The 23,569-nt window shown below is 38.9% G+C and overlaps 1 protein-coding gene across 2 annotated transcripts in view; it reads left to right on the top strand.

The window, feature by feature from the left end:
• Window positions 1-23,569, top strand: part of LOC140464972 (uncharacterized protein C7orf57-like) — a 134,730-nt gene that overhangs the window by 31,311 nt on the left and 79,850 nt on the right. For both annotated transcript variants that reach the window (XM_072560677.1, XM_072560676.1), the window contains exons 3-4: window positions 12,772-12,966; window positions 20,472-20,574. In XM_072560677.1, the coding sequence (XP_072416778.1) occupies window positions 12,772-12,966; window positions 20,472-20,574 (298 nt within the window). The remainder of the gene's footprint in view (window positions 1-12,771; window positions 12,967-20,471; window positions 20,575-23,569) is intronic.

The raw sequence follows: 23,569 nt of genomic DNA, 5'->3' as shown, positions 1-23,569 counted from the left end.
AACTATGAATCTGCACTGCAAGGTCTGTTTGTTCAGCAACGTTCCCCAGGGCCTTCCCATCAAGTGTATAAGACCTGCCCAGATTTATCTTTCCAAAATGCAACACCTCACATTTCTCTAAATTAAACTCAATCTGCCAGTCCTCAGCCCATTGACCTATTTGATAAAGGACCCATTGTATTCTGAGGTAACCCTCTTCGCTGTCCATTACACCTCTAATTTTGGTGTCATCTGCAAACTTACAAACCATACTCCTTGTGTTCACATCTAAATCATTTATATAAAGAGGAAAAGCAGTGAGACCCAGCACTGATCCTTGTGGCACACCTCTGGTCACAGGCCTCCAATCAGAAAACAATGCTCTACCACTACCTTCTGTCTTCTACCTCTGAGCTAGTTCTGTATCTATGTGGCTTGATCTCCCTGTAGTAAATATGATCTAAGCTTGCTAACCAGTCTACGATGAAGAACCTTGTTGAGCCCTTCACTGAAGTCCATGTAGATCATGCCCATGCTTGACCTTCAGCAATTCACTTTGTTAGTTCCAAACTTAGTTCAGCAACTCTCTTTTCTTTCATATAACTGTTAATGATTTTGCTACCTGTTCTGATATTTCTTGCCAATTTAATTTCATAATCAATTTTCTTCTCTTTATCACATTTTTGATCATCTGATCCTAGTTCCTAAAAAAAAATTCCAATCCTCTGGCCTATTGTTAGTTTTCACCCTTTTGTTTGTCTGAGTTTTTGATCGGAAATTCTCCATGATCACTTTTGTTAACCAGGGATGGTTCATCACTGTCATGGACTACTTCTTTTTGACCAGAATAAATTTTTGCTGTGTTATGAGATATCTGCTCAAATATCTGCCATTACTCATTCACTGACTTTTCTCTTAGTCTATTTTCCCAGCCCGCTTTAGGCAACTCTTTCTTCATCCCTTCTTAATTACCCAGTTTTCAGATGAGAGCTACACTTCCTCAAATTGAATTTGAAATTCATCTCGATTGTGAATGCTATCTCCTTATGGATCCTTAACTATAAGATCTCTTATTAATCCTACCTCATTATGCATTACTAGATCTAAAATAGCGTGTTCCTGGCTAAGCTGTGCAATATGCAGAGAAATAATCCCTGATGCACTCTACAAATTCATTTTCCATGTTACTCTTGCCTATATGACTTATCCAATCAACATGCAGATTAAAATCATTGAGTACAAGTGTAGTGTCCTTTTTCCATAGCAAATGAGAAGCTGCTACTCGTTGTTTTCTTTGTCAGATGGATGATTTGTTTTCATTCACAGAATGTGGGCATTGCTAACAAGGCTCGTATTTATTGCCCATCCCTAATTACCAGAGGGCAATTAAGAATCAACCACATTTCTGTGTGTTGCTTGGAGGCCCAGATAAGAATGGATGTTACCTTTCCTAAAGTACATTATTGAATTAGTTGGGTTTTCTGACAATAGACTCTTAATTCCAGATTTATATTGAATTCAATTTTCACCATTCGCCATAGCAAGATTCAAACCTGGGTCCTTCAACTAATAGTTGAATAACAATACCACAGCAGACACCATCTCTCTGGCCTTACGGTCATCCCTGGAACATCTGGATAATAAGGACACCTATGACAGACCATTTATTGACTTTATTTCTTCCTTCAACACCATAATTCTAACCAAATGCATCTCCAAACTCTGAGACTTAGGACTCTGCTCCCCCCTCTGCAACTGGATCCTCAAGTTCCTGACCTGCAGACCGCAGTCAGTAAGGAAAGGTGGCAACACCTCCTCAATAATCCTCAAAATCAATGTCCCATAAGACTGCATACTCTTCCTATGTTCCTTATATACTCATGACTGTGTGACCAAATTCAGCTCTAACTCTATTTACAAATTTGCTGATGACATCACTGTATTGGATTGGATCTCAAGCAACAATGAGACAGAATACAGGAATGAGATAGACAGCTTAGTGCCATGGTGTAAAGACAACAATCTCTCCCTCAATGTCAGTCAAATGAAGGAGGTGGTCATCAATAGAGGCTAACAGGAAGCAAAGATTTGGCATAAATATGTAATTATCACATTGGCAGACGCAAAAGGGCTGTTCCTCAGGTATTGGTGCTGACTTGGTTGAGGAGAGGGCAGGTATGGTTACTAAATTTGTTGGTGACACAAAGATAAGTAGGAATGTAAGCTGTGAAAAGAATATAAGAAAGCTGTAAAAAAAAGACAATAGGTTCTTCACGATAGGAAGAATAAAAAGGAAGCATATTATCTAAATGGTGAGAGATTGTAGAGCTCTGAGTTGCAGTCATAGAGTGATACAGCACAGAAACAGACCCTTCAGTCTAACTAGTCCATGTCGACCATATCCCAAACTAAACTAGTTCCACCTGCCTGTGCTTGGCCCATATCCCTCCAAACACTTCTTATTCATGTACTTATTTAGATATCTTTTAAACATTGTAATGTATTCGCATCCACCACTTCCTCTGGAAGTTCATTCCGCACACAAACTCCTTTCTGTGTAAACAAATTGCCCCTCGTGCCTTTTTAAAACCTTACTCCTCACACCTTAAAAATATGCACCCTAGTCTTGAAATCCCTCATCCTAGGGAAAAGATACCTGCCATTCATCTTTTCTTTACTCCTCTTGACCTCCAAAAGGTCACTTCTCAACCTCCAACAATCCAGTGAAAAAAGTCCCAGTCTTTCCAGCCACTCCTTATACAGAAGGATCTGGATATCCTTGTGCATTAATAACAAAAAGCTAGTATGCTGGTACAGTAAATAATTGGGAAAACTAATAGAATAATATAATTTATTGCAAGGGGAATTAAGTTAAAAAGTAGTGAGCTTTTGCATCAGTTATGCCATCATATTGTTGAGACATCAGCTGTGGATTACTGGTATGGTATTGTTCACCTTATTTACGAAAGGATGTAAATGCATTGAAAGCAGTTAAGAGAAGGTTTGCCAGACTTATTCCTGCAATGAGTATATTGTCTTTTGAGAAACATTGGTCAGGTTTGTGTCTGTTGGAATTTAGAAGAGTAAGAGGTGACTTGATTGAAGCATACAGATCCTGAAGGATGTTGACAGGATAGGTGTAGTGACAATATTTCCTCTTATGGGAGAAATTACAACTGGGGTCACTTTAAAAACAGATTTAAAGGGAATTTTCATTTCTCAGAGGGCCTGAGCCTTTGAAACACTCTTCCTGAAAAGGTGGTGAAAGCAGAATCCTTGAATATTTATAGTGCAGAAGAGTATAAAAAATAATATAATTTGAAGTGATTTGGTATTTTATTTAAGAAAAAAATTAATAACATAATATAAGGTATTCTCCTTAGTGAAAGGTTATAAGGGTCAGGAACAAATGTAGATTTTATAAAGTGACAGAGTCAATCTTGAGAGTCCATTGACTTGCTGCTAATTGTTCAATGTCTTGTATGTTCATATTTCATAAAAGTTTTGCCTTCTTAGGAATTTCACTTGTAATAGTTTATTTCCTTCAGGTGATTAACTTGTTTGATTATAGTTCACAATGATGCAGCAGGCTATATTATCTGTGCATGGATATAGTTGACTACCTGTCTCTTTTTCATTCCATACTTTCATCCTTGTTTTTGATGCATCCACCTTTGGAGGAGCAGAATTGAAGTTCAATAACATTTTTTATTTATCACAGGCATTACTAATTAGTTACATACTTATCTTTCATCCTTTTTTTCCACTTTAATAGATATTTTTATTGAAAATTTAACATGTTTTTACAAACTTACAAAATAATACACAAATACAAACATTAATATACAATTAAATATTAAATAAATAATAATCAAAATCTAACAGACAAAAAGAAGAGATAGAGAAAAAAAAAGAGAAAGCAAAACTCAATTAACTACTAATCTAACCTATAACTAACCAGAGCGTATAATAAAATATCTTACATTACTCAAGAGAAAAAAAGGATAACATAGTAATTAAATAGTGAAGTACATGCTCGGAATGAAGTAACATCAGGTCATAATAAAATCCATATTCATGTGGGATTCTTGCCCCGGACTAGCTAAAACCGCTACCACAACTAGATGAAAGCCCTTGACAAAATGGCTGAAATATCTGTATCTATATAATTCAGGAAGGGCTGCCATATTTTATAGAATAATTCAGTTTTTTGGTGCACCATATTTGTAAGGAAGTCAAGCGGAATACGTTCCATGACCAACCTATACCAATTCGAAAGTCTTGGAGGGCCCTCAGCTACACAGTTTACTAAGATGTTTTCCTTGCACAAAAGGAGAGAATGGAAAATAATTTCCTCCCGTGCGCATCCAGGGAAGGCAAGCTCGAAAAGCCCAGGAGAAGTGATACTGGATCTACTCTAATTTCCGCTCCCAAAATTTCTGTCAAAGCATTTGCTACTCTGACCCAGTATTTGCAGATCTTATGACATGTCCATAAGCAATGTGTGAGAGTGCCCACCTCTATTTTACATTTGGGACACATTGGAAATGCTCCTGCCCTAACTTTTGCTAATCGTTCCGGTGCTATATGAGTCTTATGGAGTACCTATAACTGAATGGCTAGGGTTCTATTACAGATGGAGATTTTTCTGGCATTTTCCCAGATGTCGTCCCATATTTCTGTGGATATTTCCAACCCAATTCCTGATCCCATGTTCTAAGCAAATGTTCCATATCTTCCGAAACTTCATCATGTAGTAAATGATAGAGAGTGCTGACCGAGGGTAAACCCATTGGCCACAACACTCTTCGTTCCCTGTCTGATTTATAAAGGCTATCTAATAACGTAGTCTTCTTCTAGATGTAATCTCGAATTTGGAAGTATCGAAAGAGGTCTTCATTAGGTAGTCCAAATTTCTGGTGCAGCTGTTCAAAAGACATCATGACCCCCTCATCAAACAGATCCCCTAAACAGGAGATACCCCTGGACCTCCAGGATTTTAATATGGCGTCTGTGAGCCCCGGTTGTAAACCCCATGCCCCCACTAGTCATGGCTGCCTCCTGCCTTCGTTGAGAGAAGCGAATATATATAGCTTAATAGAGGACTCAGCTAATACTTCCTAAAGCCTGGAAAATCCAGCCGTCCCCTTGCTTGTGGAAGCTGTAGCTTCTTTAACTTAATGAGGGGCTGTCTATGATTCCAGATGAAAGAACCAAGCCAAATATATAATTTACGCAGTGCCGGCCTCGGCGGCTTCACCAAGAGCATTCTTATAGTGTATAAGAGACAGGGCAAGACATTCATTTTAATTAGAGCTATTCTACCTAGCCAAGAAATTGGAAGATCCTCCCAACGTTGAAAGTCCTGCCTTATGCTTTCTAGTAGATGCACAAAATTGACCTTGTACAGCTGACTAAATACTGGGGTGATAAAAATACCTAAATGTAAGAAACCCTCCAGAGACCACCGAAAGGGAAAATGAGATCCGTCCAATAAGTGGGACATACTAGCGAGACCACCCATTGGCATGGCCTTCGATTTTGAGAAATTAATTTTGTAACCTGAGAATGCACTAAATAAATTCATAACTTGGATCAGGCAGGGCATGGACATCAAAGGATTACTAAGAAAAAGGAGAACATCATCTGCATAAAGGGTAATTTTGTGTTTGCCCGTGCCAACCCTCGGGCCGTTATATTAGAATCAGCCCGTATAGCTTCCGCTAGTGGCTCAATTATTAGCGTGAATAGTAACGGTGAGGGAGGACATCCCTGACGGCAGCCCCTACCCACACTGAAGCTATCTGAGCCTAAAAAATTGGTAATCACGGCTGCTTTGGGGTCATTATACAATGTTGAGACCTATTTAGCAAATACCTTTCCAACGCCAAACCTTTCCAATGTATAGAACAGGTATGACTATTCAACCCTGTCACATGCCTTCTCCACGTCCAACAAGACTACTATACCTGGTATTCTTTCCTGATGACAGACTTGAATCACATTCAAAACCCTTCTAATATTATTAGATGATCTACGGCCCTTGATAAACCCCGTCTGGTCCTCTTTTATGATATATGGCAATACCCTTTCCAGCCTCAATGCTGATGTTTTAGAATGAATTTTAAAATCTACTTTTAGCAAAGATATTGGTCTGCATGACGCGCAATCTTCTGTGTCCTTTCCTTTTTTGAGAATGAGAGAAATATTCGCTTCTCTCAACGAAGGCAGGAGGCAGCCATGACTATATGTAGTTGTACATGTCCATAAGTGGACCAGCTAATACTCCTGTAAACTCTTTGTAGAATTAAACCTGAAATCCATCTGGACCAGGTACTTTACTGCTCTGGAGCTGCCTGCTTGCATCAAGTACTTCCTGGGTTGTTAGGGGAGCATTCAGGACCGACACCTGTAACCGGGTTAAGTCCGGAAAGGCCAGGCTTTTAAAAAAGGACTCCATCTTCTTAGCTCTATCTTCACAATCCTGTGATTTATACAAATCAAAGTAAAACTTTCTGAAGATTGTATTGATCGTTTTATGATCGTGACTCCGAGTACCAGCACTTTCCCTGATGGATGTGATAGCTTGAGGGGCCTTTTTTATTCCTTGCGAGAAACTCTAGGTATCCACCAGGCTTATCGCCATATTCATGTAATCTTTGCTTTGCAAATAATATTTCCCTCTTTGCTGTTTGGGTAAACGTGGTATTCAGGGCTGTCCTAATTTAGCAACAGAGGGCCTATCAATGTACACTGTCTCAGCTGCCTTTAAGCGAGCCTCGAGAAGTCGCTGTTGTTCTCCCTTTTGTTTTTTCAGGGTCGCCGAGTATGAAATGATCAGACCCCGCGCATAAGCATTAATGGTCTCCCACATCATTGATGAGTTATTAGCCATACCTGAATTAATTTCCAAAATTAATTCTTGAGAGAAATATTTTACGAATTTACTATCCTTCATTAAGAAAGAATCCATACGCCAATGTCGGGGGGCTGTCTCATTGTTCCGAGTCTTGATTTCCATATATACTGCAGCGTGATCAGAAATTATTATATTACTTATTTTGCAGGATAATATGGAATTCAAAAAGGTCGAGGGTGCAAAAAACATATCAATTCTAGTGCGACACTTTTGTGGATTAGAATAAAAAGAGAAATCTCTGCCTTGCAGGTGGAGGCACTTCCACACATCTACTAATCCTAGCTCTTTATTCAAATCCGCCAATTGCCTGGATCTGGGGGGTATACCCGCAGTACTCTTGGGTATCCTGTCTATCTCTGGGTCCATAATGCAATTAAAATCTCCTCCTATAATTGTGTAACGAGCCCCAAGAGCCATCAGTTTGGAGAATGCTTCCAATATAAATTTGAAAGGATGTGCTGGGGGACAATAAAGATTCAAAATCCCATATTATAAGGGCTTTAATCAGTATGTACCATCCAGATACATCTTTTACCTGACTTAAGATTTTGAATGGGAAATTTTTCCGAATGAGAATGACAACTCCCCTACTTTTTGAACTGAAAGATGAAAAGAAGGCCTGATCAAATCCGCCCTGTTGGAATTTCAAGTGCTCTTTATCCAGTAAATGTGTCTCCTATAAGAGAGCTTTATCAACCCTTTCTTTTTTGAGGTTTGATAGTATTTTCTTCCTTTTGATTGGCAAATTACTCCCCTTGACATTCCAGGTGCACCATTTAATCGAATGACTAACCATAATCATCCAGGCAAGTCCGAGAACCCCATCCAAAACACCCCGAGAATAGACCATAGAAAATTCACAAAAATAGAGGTTGTTTAATACACTCCTGCCAATATAGTAAAAAACTATATCTAAATTAAAAAAAAACATATTTCAAAGGAGATTTTCCCCCTTGCTTCCACGGGGCAACACTTCCTAAATGAAAACCTATCGTATCCTATCCCAACCAGTGCCCTACCCTCGACCCAGGCAGCCCATAATAAAATAGAAAAATTCAAGTGTACTATAAAGCTAAAGTTAACGGTGAGCACCCTACACCCCCACCCATACCAACACCTAGATACATTCAGTAACGATAATACCACGTATAAACATATAAAACTATAAAGTTACAGTCTCAGCAGATGATAACTAAGTATAATAACACAAAAAAAGGGGAAAAAACCCCGCTCTAAAAGAAAGAAATAAGGTAGGACAAAGCAAACGCCCCCCCTCACCTGAATTAACTAAACCACCCAGCCTATTTAAAAAAAGGAGAACAAATAAGCCCCCTCCCTACCCCACTGGAGGTGATATTAAACAATAAAGGAAATAAGGGAAAAAAGAAGGGTTAACCGTTGTCGGGGGGTGGGGGGGGGGGGGGGGTTGGTGGAGGAGGGAGGTGGGGAGGGGGGTGTGTTGCAGAACAGCATCATTAACCACACAGATTAATTCTTACAATCTATTTAAGAGTGTCCAAAAATTCCTTGGCCTTCTCCGGCGATCCGAAGTTATAGACGGATCCTTCGTGGTTAAAACGCAGCGTTGCTGGGTAGCGTAAGGAGTACTGAATGTTTACGTCCCTTAGACACTTCTTCGTTTCATCAAATGCCCTCCTCTTGCGGACCAAAGCTGAGGAAAAATCCTGAAACAGCATAATCCTAGATCCCTTATATGTCATGGCCTGGGGATCTTTCCCGAGGGTTCTGGAGGCTTCCAGGAGCATTTGCTTCTCTCTGTAACACTGAAGCCGGAACAGGACTGGGCTGGGGCGCTGGTCTGACCCAGGCCTGCATATTGCAACCTAGTGGGCCCATTCTACTCGCACCTGGCCTGATCCAGTCTCCAGCTTCAACATCTGAGGGAGCCACTGCTCCAAAAACACTGCAAACTGGCCTTCCTCTTCCCGTTTGGGAAGGCTCAGCAAACAAATATTTTTTCGACGACCCCGATTCTCGAGGTCATTGATGTGATCTCCTAAGGCCCGGACTCGCTGTTCAAGAGTCCAGACCCGACCCACGGCCAATTCTGCAGCAGCCTAGGAGGTCTCAACCTTTAGCTCCGCCCCTCCAATGTGATGTTCGATTTTTTCAATATCTCAGTTGTGCTTTTGCAGCACGACCGAGAGCGACTCCCACTTGCTTCTGGACTCCTCTATGAAGACGTCGACCTGCTCTTCCAGCTTGGTAATTGCTGCAACAAGGCTCGCCACCATAGGTTAGTCCCCCGGGGGCTGCTGCGGACGTCTCTGCTGCAGCTGGGGAGGGGTTCCTGCCTGCTGCCAGCTGCAGGCATTTTTTCACTTAGTCATTTTATCAAAGCACCAAACTACTTAAGTTTGATGTAAAATGACTAACTGTATTGAATACAAGTTATTTTGAATGGTTTGGCAGGTGTGGTGGAAGCGGGCAGCCCACTTTGCCTGTCTTGGGCAGAGCACGACAGACTCAGACTTGCTAGATCGCCGCCATCTCGGATCTCTCATTTTTCATCCTTAATTGTCCAGAGGACAACCACAATGCTGTAGGTCTGGAATCAGGTTGGCCAGAACAGGTTCAGATGGCAAGTTTCCTCCCCTAAAGAATATGAGTGAACCACTTGGGTTTTTACAAAATATGGCCAATCATTAAGCCAAATTGTTATTCCAGATTTTTATTGGGTTGTATTTCACCATCTACCATGGTGGGGTTTGAACCCATGACTCAAAACATTAATCTGGGGTTTTGGATTACTGGTCCAGTGGCATTACCGTTATGATATTTCCTCCCCTTGTATTTGTACAGTATTTTTATTAAATAAAATACCAAATCACATTAGGCCAGATAAACAAAAGCTTGTTCCTGAAAACATACCTCTGTCACCATGTTATGGGAGAAGAAAGAACTAGGGAAGCAGAGAGGTTTAAGTAGGTAGCAATTAGGACCTGAACAATTGAAGGCACAGCCACAAATTATGGAGAAGGGGAAGTCATGGATTCAAGGGGAGGTGATGGCTTATCACTGGATTATTGACACAGGCATCTAGATAATGTTCAGGGGATTTGGGTTCAAATCCTGCCACAGCAGATGGCAGCATTCAGTAAAATACTTGATTCTTAAAAATCTGGAATTAAGATTCTACTGATGACCATGAATCCATTGTCAATTGTCAGCAATCCCCATCTGGTTCACTAATGTGCTTTATGGAAGGAAACTGCCATTCTTACTTGGTATGGCCTACATGTGACTTCAGACCTACAGCAATTGGGTTGATTCTTAACTGCTTTCAGGTCAATTAGGGATGCGCAATAAATGCTGCCTAGCCAACGACACCCTCATCCCGTGAATGAATAAAGACAAAAAAAAGCACCAGAATTGAACAAGCGCAAAGATCTTGATGAATTGTATGGCTGGAGTATTCATGCTGGTGTGTGGAGTGGGGTGTGGTGTAGTACATGGTTGTTGTGGTTATTGAGATTCAGGGTGGAGTGGTTATTGAGTGATTGAACAGAAGGATGAGAATTTTAAAACTAAAGCAATGTTGGCCTGGGAGTAAATGTAGCTAGTCAACAACAAAATTTCATGAGATTTAATTTTGTTTTGCATTGTATATTCAATCAAACTAGAAAGCACCAATTGATTTTATGTTGTTCATGCACATGTGGATCAGTGGGACTTATGATTCTGCTGGCTTTCAGATTTTGCTCTTTTTCATAGTTCAGCTCCTGATTTCTCAAGTCTCAAATGACCAATGTTCCAGAGGGGGACAAAGAAAATGCTTCAAAGGCATTCTGAAGCTCTCCTTGAAACGTGAATACATTGACATTATAATGTCTGTGAGGATGTTGCTATCAATTGTTCAAAATGGCAGCAACCTGTCCCTTAAACTACATCACACCTTGAGTCCAAATACCTTAATGATAAGCATGAGTCGCAACAAAAGAAAGGATATTGGGTTGGGTTGGGTTGTTAAGAATATTAAAGACTGAGATAGTATTTAATCTGTGAGAGAATTAATGCCTATGAGGATAAGGCAGGAAAGTGAGACTGAGGATTATCAGATCAATCATGATCTCATTGAATGGCAGAGCAGACTTGTGGTCTAAATAACCTACGTCTGCTTCTATATTTTATGGTCTAAGAAAGGAAAATGAAGCATACATATCCTGCTTTCTTGTGGTATGCCCATATGCCCAAAGATCTGCAGATTGAGAATCAACATATTCAGTCACATTGAAGGTGCCTGGCAAAAAGTGGCAACCTTGAGTAGATAGCATCCTTGAATCAAGGTACTGCTAATGGTTCCTCTACTTTTCTTCCTCCTGATTGGACCTGTGAGGTCCATGCATAGTAGTAGCTTCCAGAAATGGAAATAATTCAGTGACCATGAATGACATGCGGAGAGCTTCCCAGCAGCCGCATAGTCACACAACTCAGAGGGAATGTTGTTAATTACAATAGTGTGGAATTTGTATACAAGTAAAGAAGTGTTCAGAAGTAGTATTTGTTATTGATATATTTCCTTTCAATGACATGCAAGGGTTATGTCAAATAAATAGAAAATTCCTAGTTTCTTGTGATAAGGAAAATATATAAAGAATTAGTTGTGCTCAACCAGCAAAATTGACCTGAGATTATGAGTATGTTAACTTCAAATTCAAGTGACTTGGAGGAGATGCAGTTAGCTATTGAAACAGTTAGGTCAACTTTCAAGACCCATATTATTTTGTCTGAAGATACTGATTTGCATCATTGACTGTGAAAACTTGGAAAATATAGCCCAATGTCTGACAAAACTGTCAATGCTTGTATATATGTTGGTAGGTCTGAAGATAATGTATTTCATAAAATAATATTTACTTTCATAATGGTGTCCTCCAATTGTGTGTAATTAAAAGTTACATGTGGATTTTGTCCTTTCCCTATTCAGATGTTAAATCTTTTCCCTCTCCTTCCTGTCTAAGAGATATATTTAATAGCTTCATTTTTAAAAAAAAGTATTTGAAGAAAATTTAATTACTCAGATATGGCCAAGATTTAGAGAAAAGTTCATTTTTTATTTGGCTTTTATATTACATATTTTCAGGATTATAAGAATAATTCCAGAATCCAATTGTGTGAGATTATTACAGCTTTATTATAAGCAAGGAAATAATTAATCAGCAGTCATCTTCCTGCGATTTGAATTCTTATCTTTAATGAATCTTCAACCAATTCCAGGTAAAATGAACAATTTTCTGCAATGATTTTCTGGTAACTTTGAAAGGAAAAGAAAGAAAAACTTCCACTTTTACAGTCCCATTCACAATTAGTTTACCTTAAGTGCTTTACATCCAGTAGAATACTTTGTGGCATTATCATTCTTATGATGAAGGTAACCATCTTTTGCAAGTTCTCACAAACGACAATAGCGAAATAACCACATAATCTGTTTTTACTGATATTGATTAAGGGATAATCGTTTGCTGCAACATTAGGGAGAGCTCTCTATTTGTTCTTCCAGTGCCGCCATGGAGTTGTTTAATCTACCCGAGAGAGCAGATGGAATCTTTGTTTATAATCTTAGCTGAAAAACAGATAGTGCAGCACACCCGCTGTACTGTACTGGAGTATTAACCTAAATTTTATGCTCAAATCTCTGAAGTGTATCTTGAATTCTCAGATTTCTGATTTAAAGACAAGTGCCACCAATTGAGCCACAGCTGACACAATATTTTTCGTTGCAAAGCGTCACCAAAAGCAGAATAATTATAAGAATAAAACTTTAACCATGCTATTTTACATGTTGTTTGAAAGTGGTAGCCAACCAGAATTCTGACTGTACCACAATATTCCAATATTCTTTGTTTTTGTAGACTGGTTTTACCACATTCCTCAGAAAGCAAGCAAAGCTGACAAGAGTCAAGTGCAGCTTCCACCAACTTCCCAGATTCCGGGTTTGAGTAAGCTTGCAGAGCCTCACAAGGAGATCACTTTTGACAGCCGTAAATTATGGATTAGGGACACAGATTCAGACTATGTAAAATTAGCCAAACAAGGAGGCAGAGCAGGTAAGAGGACGAGCATTATACCTGATGTTTGGTATATAAGATAACTGCAGACAAAATTTACCCTTTGTTTTCTTTTTATGATAACAACATTGGAACTTGATGATGATTCATAGATTATCTCAGTGATGAATAAACTTCATGCATCTTTTTAGTATGTGAATGATGGATAACTGAAAGGTTGAGTTGATCTTGTAAGAATTTGACAATTACCAAATTTAGTATACTGTAACTCCTCCAACTGAGAACGCAAAATTTGGAAATGCTTGCTGCCTAGAATTCTTTCCAGCAAGGTCCCGCAACTCTCGGATTCATCAAATCTAAGAATATCAAATACTGTGTCCAGGTATTGAACCTAATTTATTTGGGAATATGTTGAAATGGACTTTCCATTGCCATCCCATGAATACTTGCACATGCAAGAGTGTCATGTCCAGTTGATTACCTTTGATGATGAGGAAATATGTACCAGACTTCCCATTTAAAGGCTCATTCACACAAAACCCACCAGATAGAAATGTGTGCTTCAGTCAAACAACTTACCTTGACTAAGCATAGCAACTTATGAAACTGCTTAGGGTGTACTGTATCGAAATTCTATCTTACTAATTGATGTGCTCACCTTGACTGTTATTGCTTCCCAAGTTTTATTGGTAAAGACAGGAACCTTCTTTTTATCAACCCATCTCCTATTTCTAGCACTGCCTCTGACAAAGAAATATTTCTAGGATTGCCGACTCAATTTTATTAGGCATCCACCCTACCTCAGCAATGATGATCAACACCATGGAACACCATTTTACAAGGGATGGGGGGAATATGAAGCTGAGCATCCTCCCAATCTTCAGTAATTGCCTCAAGGATGAAAATCCAGTCCAGATCTCTGATGTGAAGATTTAATAAGCCATATTCTTTTGTCAGAGTCAGAAACAATCAACAGAAAGAAAAAGACTCTGCCTAAGAAATACCAGTGAGCAGAGACTTTGATTAGTCTTCACCTCACTACCTGATAAACTGTCCATGCTTTAATTATTGCATCTTGACAGAAGTGTAACAAAAGAAAGCTGCTACTGAGAACATTAAACAGCAATGAATTAATCTCCAATATCTCCAAACTCTTCAGTGGGCATAAAAAAGGATGACAGAACTGCATCATTTCAAGCCTTTACTTCCTCACCCCAGTGAAAAGCGAGTGTAAAGAAAACTCCAGAAATCCTATAATCTAAACACATGGTCCTTTTGTAACCACTATCCTTTCTTAAGAATAGGTATTTACTAGAGTGTGAGATTGGTTGTAGTTATGTATGTATTTGGGTGTTCAATAATAAACAATTTAAAAGAAAATTAATTTGTTTGTTGCTGATAATCATACAGGGTTAAAACATTTTTAAAAATGTGTGTTTGCTGACCTGAGAGATGGAGAACAGGGGAACCATCCTTTTCATCTTTCTCTTGTTCATAAGCTGTTGACAGTGTTAAATTTTAGTCTGGACCCTCTGAATTAGTACATTCATGTATCATCCAGTATTTTCAAATGAATGGTTTTGAAAATGAATCTCAACACTAATTTTACGTTTTATATCTGAAGTACATATTTTCATCTAATTCTCAACTTATGATTCAGTATTCTAGCATTATTCTATAATCCAGAAATTTCTAAAATCCAGAAGTATCTTGATCCCAAACATTCCAAACTGGAGAGGTTACAGCAGTGAATTTTCTAAATCTCAAAAGGATTCTCACCATTCATAGAAATTGACAAAGAACAAATGAAGTTTAGATGTACACCCTGGGAAATTGTTCTCTTTTGTAATGTGCAATCATATCTTTATTTTTCAATTTGCTGCAGTAGATTTCTGCATGTTGGAGAAACATGATCTAATTCTAATTAATTGAATTGCATGACAGCCCTATAGTTTATGTTAATAAATACTGTGGGTAATTTATGTGAAATTTAATTTATGTGTTCATCTGAATAGTAGTCTGTTCTGAGAAGCCTCAGTGACAAGGCAAACTAGTTTGAATTGCCTGCTGGAATTTTCATTCCCTTATACAGTATCAATTTGTGTATTTTGAATAGATAACGTTAACTGCTGAAAAAATGATGAAAAATTACAAAAAAATTATGAAACTCAGATTTAATGTGTGAATTATAAAGTAATGGTGAAGATTTGGCATTATTGTAGAAGGGACCACAGGGATGTCTGTATTGACTCAGCATTTAGCATGAAGAATGACATACTATAATGCTAAATCATCAGAGCAAGTGTTATACAACTACATTGCTGCTTCTCAACCAGCAGGTGGCAGAATTGATCTGTCATGATCAGGCAAAATTTTCAGCCCTGCAGAAAATGTAAAAGAGCGCCCACATGAAATGGAGAGGTTTGAGTTTTATTGCATTCTTTTTCCATCCCTTAAGCAGTATCATCAAAAAAAGTCTGTGGAAGGGTCATATGACAATAGTGTCTGATCCAAATTTCTATGCCAAAAAGAGTGCTACTGACTCTCAATCAGATGGAATAAGAAAATCTGGCAAACCAGTCCTTTCAATCTGCTGCAGATGATCTATTAATTGAATTAGATAAATAAAAATTCTGTGCCAGGCATTTCGATGATTTAAAAATGTTTTAAGGTAGATTCCCCAAACCTTGTCCTGACCAAGGTACCTATCTCACTATCAGCACAATTTGTTAATGTGCCCGTGATTTTCTAATCTATTCTGCCTCACTGTGGTAGATGTTGCAAATAACCAGCTCCATTATGTTTGTGATGTTATAAGATTCTATTGTAATTTAAACAGTTGTAGCTGGGAGAGAAGTGTCATAATTTGGCTGCTAATCAAACTGAAACCAAGATACTCATCAATGGAAATAGTCCATGGACATTGGTGCAGTAAATAAGAATGTTTGATACATCAGTACTAGAAAATCCTTTTTTCAATCCTTTATGTATTTGTAGTGATTAGAGCAAAGATCAGGTGGATCTTACTGACTATGACATCCCTGACTGAGATTGTTAACCTGGGCCAATCAGGGAGCCCTGGCTGACAGACATAAGCAGGTGATTTGGTGACAGGATAACGACCACAGCTAATTCTGGAACACAATTCTTCAGTGCTATTGTTAGAATATTTCAGGGCCCATTGCCTTCACTGTATCCAGTATCTTCAGACGTTTGTCACTATTATGCGTAGTGAATTGAACTATCAGAAAGTGGTATTTGTGACACTGGGGACCTCAGGAAGAGGCTAAGGTGGGTCATCCATTCGGCACTGCTGATTGATATTGGTTGCAAATACTTCATCTTTTGCACAGAAGTGTTGGCCCCCCCATTTTTTGTACAGCTCTGCTTCCTGTTAGAAGAAAAAAAATAAACAGGTGATTCAGAGAGCGTCCTCATTCTAGGGACTGGCTCTGAGCTAGCTGGTCAGAGCCCATGTATTTGTTCATATAAGTAAAAGGTAACTTGATGATTGTATCCCAACCTCTGTGCAGTTATTTCAGTACAATTTCTGCATGAAACTGTCTCGTGTATGTATGCACAGGGTACAAAACCACTAATACAGTGAGATGTCATTTATCAGAAAACCTGCAAACAAATAAGAGAACCATTTAGAAGAACGATCTTTTTTAAATTACATGAATGAAAGAAGAGAAATTACGTAGGAAGTGAAAGATTTTCATTCCATTGTTTTTGTAAGCTGGGTATATGAACTACATGGAAATGAATGGGTGTCTAAATTTAGCTACCGAGGATTATCCGCCCTTCTGTAGAACCACTAGGAGTTATTTTTGTTAAAGTATGAAACTGCTGCTGACTGAGTATTTATATCAATTTTATTACAGTATTAAACCATGTTTGAAATTATAGTTTTAGCACACAGTTTTGGTGTTACTGAGTGCTCACTGGCAATTTTAGTCCCTAAATGATCCAGGTAGCATTGCTATCACAAACTTTAATATCTTGACCAAATGCTGTTCTGTGTGACCAAATGCTGTTCTGTGTGAAACGGGCTGAACTTATTAAACATACTTCATTTATGATTCCATTTCAGAGATTTTTTTTTAGAGCTTAAGGTGTCAGGAAAGAAAAAAAAATCACCTTCTGTGTCCCCAGCATGGACTGCCGTAAAGACCATTTTTTAAAACTTTTGCATTGTCGGCCTAAAAATGAAAAAGATATTATTTTAAGCAAAAGAAACTATGGAAACAGGTGTTACCATTTAAAAGTATATTACTGGAACTCATTGTAAATAATACAATTGACTTATTCAAGCAATGGAGAAGATGTTGGATGCTGAATGGCACTATGTTGTGTCTCTAGGGCAGCCTCCCCAGGGATAGTCTGCTTATTATTTTTTCAATTATGACTAGTTGTGTGGGTCAGGAGTCAAGAATTATTTGGCTCTTGAGCATGTAGATAGCCTGTATGTGAACAATACAGGAGCAGAAAGCCTCCAGATTCTAAAAAGGTAGCATCACTCTCTCTTGTTGTGGAGAAGTAACAGAAAATTGGAAGATAGCTGGCAAATCTCATTGATTATTTGCCTATACACTATTGCCTCTAACCAGTGATTGAGAGACTGAACAATTCATGTGGCAACTGCTCTGTATCTGCAGCAAAGAACTGAAAGGACTTGGAAATAAAATCAAAAATCAGAATGACCTGGAAGAGGAATAAGGACATTTTTGAATCTTGTGGACTGGTACTATCGAACTTGTTCACCTGGTATTTTCTCCATCCATGAAATCTTTTTTATTTAATGTCCATGTCTGTCTGCATGTGTTTGTAGGGATTTAAGAAGAGGTAATGTTCGAAGTTGTTTTTTTTGCCTATGTTTAGAATTGATTTTTGTTTTAAATAGTAGTTTCTTGTTAAGTACAGGAGCCTGGTCAGTGTTTTTTGTTAACCTCAGTTCAGAAAAATTGAGCACTTTGAGTAATTTGATTAAATATTTAATTTTTTTGTGATTAGCCCGTGGGTAGTGGGATCAAGTATAAACACACTGTCCCAAACTGGTCATGATACTGCACACACTCCCTATTAGGAGACATCTCATTTGCTCAAATCCAAAGAATGTAGACAAGCATTGACAGAGCCAAGGCTCAGGATTCACCAAGAATGGTTGGAAAACTACAGGAGTTTAATCATTTGAAACAGAGCAACTTAGCATAGTTACACCTGATACCTTATCCAGTTAATTCATGTGTAAGTTGTTAAGAAGGCAAGCTATTGGCTCATTACTTGCTGGTGCTTCATCCTGTGGCATTTTCTTGACAATTTTTGTTAGTGGTTTGGCATTACCATCTACAATCAGGAGCAGGGTGAAGATGCAAATATAATATCTACCTCAACTGGAACAGGAATCAAACCCCCAGTGTTGAATTATTCATGTGATAGCTATCCAACTAACTAAATTAACCTCTTCTCTGTCTCTTCAAAATAGGATTCCCTCATTTACTTGGGCATTTTCTGACAAGTGTTTTTTTTTGCACTGCATACTTAGAACCACACTTACTCAATGGCATGTCACTTCTTTACATCCATCATTGAGTCTTATCAAATGGTCAATGATTGATATTGTTTTTGTACTGCCAGTCTATGGGGTTGAAGTACATAAGTGTTACAACCAGGTGAGGGTTAATCAGCTGCTCTTTTCATTAACCTTTCAGTTGGTCACAACCATGATTTTTAATTCTTCTTTAGCAACAACCATAACATTTAAATTAAAACATGGTTTGAAAAATTAAAAAAGAGGAACAAATTACAAGCCTTTCTTTAATGGAAGTAAAATCAATTTTATTACATACTAGTCCCAGGAAAATAATAAAATGTGACTGTAACCATAAATATAAACACAGGTATGAAGTTCAAAAAATGGGGAGAGTCTCTTGTTCAGAGAGGAAGGTCATTGTTGGGCAGTATAAAAAGTGCTTTGAGTCCTTGAAATGTTGGCTTTTAAAGTGAGACCACAGTTATATCTTAAGCAATGATAAAATTTGTTGGTATTCTTGAATTCTTGATGAATGTATGTTTCTTGTCTGCTTTATCTCTAGGTGGTGTTTTTCAGAGAAAATGCATGCAAAGAGTCTTTCAGTTCTGTTGTTACCACTCCATTTTCCTCTCTCCTGTGCCCAAAAGCTATCTCAAATACAGTGTACTTCTGTGTTCTAGTGGCTGGCTACATTTACTTTTCAAACTGGATAATTTGCAGATAAATTTTATCTCAAAGTGTAAAAATTCCAGAAATGTATAGACCATCTAGGCCCACAGTGTTAGGTGCATTAGTCCGAGGGAAATGGGTCTGGGTGGGTTACTCTTCGGAGGATCAGTGTAGACTTGTTGGGTTGGAGGGCCTGTTTCCACACTGTAGAGAATCTAATCATCAAATCTAATCATCTAGGAGATACAGATCATGATGTCAATTACATTTTCTAACAGTATTACTTTTAACTTAGACTAATTCTAATTTATTGATGGCTTCATGACCTTGATTCAACTTGGTTAGGTAACTTAATGTCATATCAAACCAATATTTTCCTTTATAGATATTTTGGTCCAGGAAAGATCCCAGTTAGTAAAATTAGACAAAGGAAGTTGAAAATTGATAGTGCATTTTTATCGCAATTATAAGTCTGACATGGAGGTTTGACTTGATTCAAAGCTCTCGTCACCATGCTTGACATTTTGAAGCTACTTACTTTACTTTCCCTTTGCAGAGCATACTTACTTTCCTGAGTGACTAGATCTAGACCTAAACCTGTAGTAGGTTTAGCTTATTGAAACAAAGAAGAGAATAATCTCTTACATTTATGTCATTGCCATTCATGACTTAAAAGTTCCAATGTACTTTACAGCTAATTAAGCACCAGAGTCTCTGTTGTAATTTAGGCAACCATGCTAATAAGGTAGCAGAGAAAGTTCTCAACATCTTGTCTCATATAACTGATGGAACATTCACTGAACTCCCTAGTGGCTGTTGTGATGAGCCAAAAACATAAGAATAATTTTATTTCTTATCACTCAGAATGTTTTGTCCTTTTGACGACTGATCTCCCTATTAGCAGTCAGATGGCCTTGATCTTGGAAACTGCACTTGCATGCGAGTATCAGGCTGTTTTGATCGAAATGAGTCCTGGCAAGGAGCAAGCTGGTGCCATATGTACCATCATGTCATATTAATAGCATAGGAAATAACTTGCAGTGGTTTCTGGGTTTGGGGTAGAATATTAGATAGTGACATTAACTTGAAAGGAAACCTAGTCAATTTTCCTTCTATTAACTAAATGGATGAAGAATTGGCCATGCTGCTTTGTAGGTGTGTGGTCCTGTCCAATAGATTTTTAAAAATCAATATAATCAGATGATCCAACGTGCCTTAGTGCAGGAACCAGATTTCAATTTGCAGTCAAAACACCACTAATATTAATTAATATTCTCACCTTTTATTTTTTTTTTGGCCTTTAAATAATCTAAAACTCTTTTGCATTCTCACAAATAACTAGATTTGCTGAAACATTATTCCCCTCCTCCAAGGAAGTCATCCCCAGTTCCCTGTTCACAACCAGAGTGGTTCGTGCATGCTCCACCATCTTCTAAGAACAAGGAGTAAGTACATATATTTTTTCACATGTAGAATCTTTTATATTGAATTCATTTCTTGATTTATAATAATGATCTAGATCTCAGAGTTCTGTGGACAGTTTGCAGATGATACAGCATTTTGAAGTTTATAAACTCTGAGGTATACTGTGTGGACTTTCAAAAAAACATTGACATGGATTGGTGGCAGATGAAATTCAATGCAGAGAAGTGTAAGGTGATACATTTCGTAGAACAAATTTAGAGAGACAGTATGAAATAAAGGGTACGACTCTAAAGAATGTATAGGAGGTGAGAAACCTAGATGTATACGTGCATAATTCACTAAAGCTGGCAGTTGGGTGGAAAGCAGTTAATAAATCATACAGTCTCTTAAGCTTTATGAATACGATCATGAGGCTGAATCTTGTGTTTTCTTTTGGCTAAGTCCAAGTTATGTCGAGTTCTTTGAAAGGTTTTTCACCAAAAGACCAAATGAGTTCTTAAGCCATATGTTATCGAACATGCCTCATTAATTACCTACCTCACCCATATGTCATCTCTCACGTTCAATTCTGGCCCCATCTTACTATACACAATTCCCAGAAAAATTTGCCATTCAGCAGTTATCTTGGAATTCACTAACATCCATTGCAGTTGCGCCATCTTCAACAGTGCATATCACAGCTGGACAAGCATTGTCAGTTTGGAGATGCTCTATGCAGTTTCTAACATTTGCTCTTGACATGGCAGACAGGATTAAATCCCCATCAAGGTAGGTCAGATCTGGGTTTTCCTATTCCCCTATGACCAAGAATGGAGGCCATGACATCCACCAGCCTGGTTCATGTTCCACCTGTATCAGTGCAGTCTCAACCTTCTGGAGGAATGCACAGCATTGTAGGAAGAAGTGCCACATTTTTTCGATAATAGCTCAAAGTTACTCTATCTCTGCTACTATACCCAATTTCCACCAAGGCTCATGTTCTGCCATTCTTACTAATATATGCAACTAACTGCCAACCATGTCAACTCTGACACCACTAACCCTGCACGCTCTTTGTGCTGTCACGTCATCCACTTGGGATAGTCCCTACCTGCACCAAAAATAACAGCTGTGCTACTCATTATGTCAGCATCTCTCACATTCTTGAAAGAAAGCAGCCCCCAAAAAGCCATAAAGTCTCAAGATGTGTAGTGGCTGCCCAACATTCGGCTCCCCACCCTTATGGCTCCCCATCCTGACTGTGACTCTGACTTATTTAGTCCAAACCCTGGACTGGGATCAGATGCTGCCCTTGATTTACTGTGTTGGGTCTGTACCTGAATGAAGGCTGAATGTCTTGACTTGACAAAGGACTTTGAGAGTCACAGAGTCATAGAGTTATACAAAACGCAAAAACACCCTTCGGTCTAACTTGTCCATGCTGACCAATTTTCCCGAACTACTCCCACTTGCCTGCATTTGAGCCATATCCCACTGAACGTTTCCTATACCTATCCAAATGTCTTCCAAATGTTATAATTGTACCAGCATCTACCACTTCCTCTGGCAGTTCATTCTGCATATGAACCACCCTTTTTGTCAAAAGTTGGTCCCCCAGGTCCTCTTAAATCTTCCTTCTCTCACCTTAAAAATATGTCCCCTAGTTTTGAATTTCCCCACGCTAAGGAAAAGACCTTCACTATTCACCTTATCTATGCCCCTCATGATTTTATAAACCTCTATTAGATCACTCCTCAAACTCCTATGCTCCAGTGACAAAAGTCCCAGTATATCTTGCCTTTCCTTGTTACTCAAATTCTCTGTTCCTGACAACATCCTGATTAATCTTTTCTGAACTCTCTCCAATTTAATAATGTCCTTCTGATGGCAGGGTGAACAGAACTCTACACAGTCCCCCAAAAGTGGCCTTATTAACATCCTGTACAACCTCAACATGATGTCTCAGCTCCTATACGGTGAAGACTGCAGGTGCTGGAGATCAGAGTCGAGAGTGTGGTGCTGGAAAAGCACAGAAGGTCAGACGGCATCCAAGGAGCAGGAGAATTGACATTTCGGGCATGAGCCCTTCATCAGGAATGAAGCTCATTCCTGATGAAGGCCTTATGCCCGAAATGTCGAATTTCCTGCTCCTCGGATACTGCCTGACCTGCTGTGCTTTTCCAGCACCACACTCTCGACTCCTATACTCAATGGTCTGAGCAATGAAGGCAAGCATGCTAAGTGCCTTCCTAACAACCTGACTGCATGTGATGTAACTTTCAATGAACTATGTATCTGAACCCTTAGCTGTTCTGTAAATGGTAAGGCCAGACAGAATTGATATAAGCCTCGTATGCCTAGATAAAGGGGAAAAGTGCAAAAGGGCAAGAAAAAGCAAGGCAGGGATGCTGTGAACACCCAGATAGGATCAAAGTGAGTGAGCACTATGATAGCAAGTGAAGACCTGGAGATGCAGCCTGGTTCTGTTCCTGAGCTGGCTGCATGCTCCTTAACAGAAAATGCCCTTCCTGTTGTATTATAGAACATAGAACATAGAACATAGAAGAATACAGCGCAGTACAGGCCCTTCGGCCCTCGATGTTGCGCCGATCAAAGCCCACCTAACCTACACTAACCCACTATCCTCCATATACCTATCCAATGCCCGCTTAAATACCCATAAAGAGGGAGAGTCCACTACTGCTACTGGCAGGGCATTCCATGAACTTACGACTCGCTGAGTGAAGAACCTACCCCTAACATCAGTCCTATATCTACCCCCCCTTAATTTAAAGCTATGCCCCCTTGTAATCGCTGACTCCATACGTGGAAAAAGGTTCTCACTGTCAACCCTATCAACCCCCTAATCATCTTGTACACCTCTATCAAGTCACCCCTAAACCTTCTTTTCTCCAATGAAAACAACCCCAAGTGCCTTAGCCTTTCCTCATAGGATCTTCCTACCATACCAGGCAACATCCTGGTAAACTTCCTCTGCACCCGTTCCAGTGCCTCCACATCCTTCCTATAGTATGG

This window comes from Chiloscyllium punctatum, chromosome 41, assembly GCF_047496795.1.
Source record: "Chiloscyllium punctatum isolate Juve2018m chromosome 41, sChiPun1.3, whole genome shotgun sequence".
NCBI lineage: Eukaryota > Metazoa > Chordata > Chondrichthyes > Orectolobiformes > Hemiscylliidae > Chiloscyllium > Chiloscyllium punctatum.
Note: the sequence above shows the minus strand (reverse complement) of the source record. Positions and strands in the feature narration are given on the sequence as shown.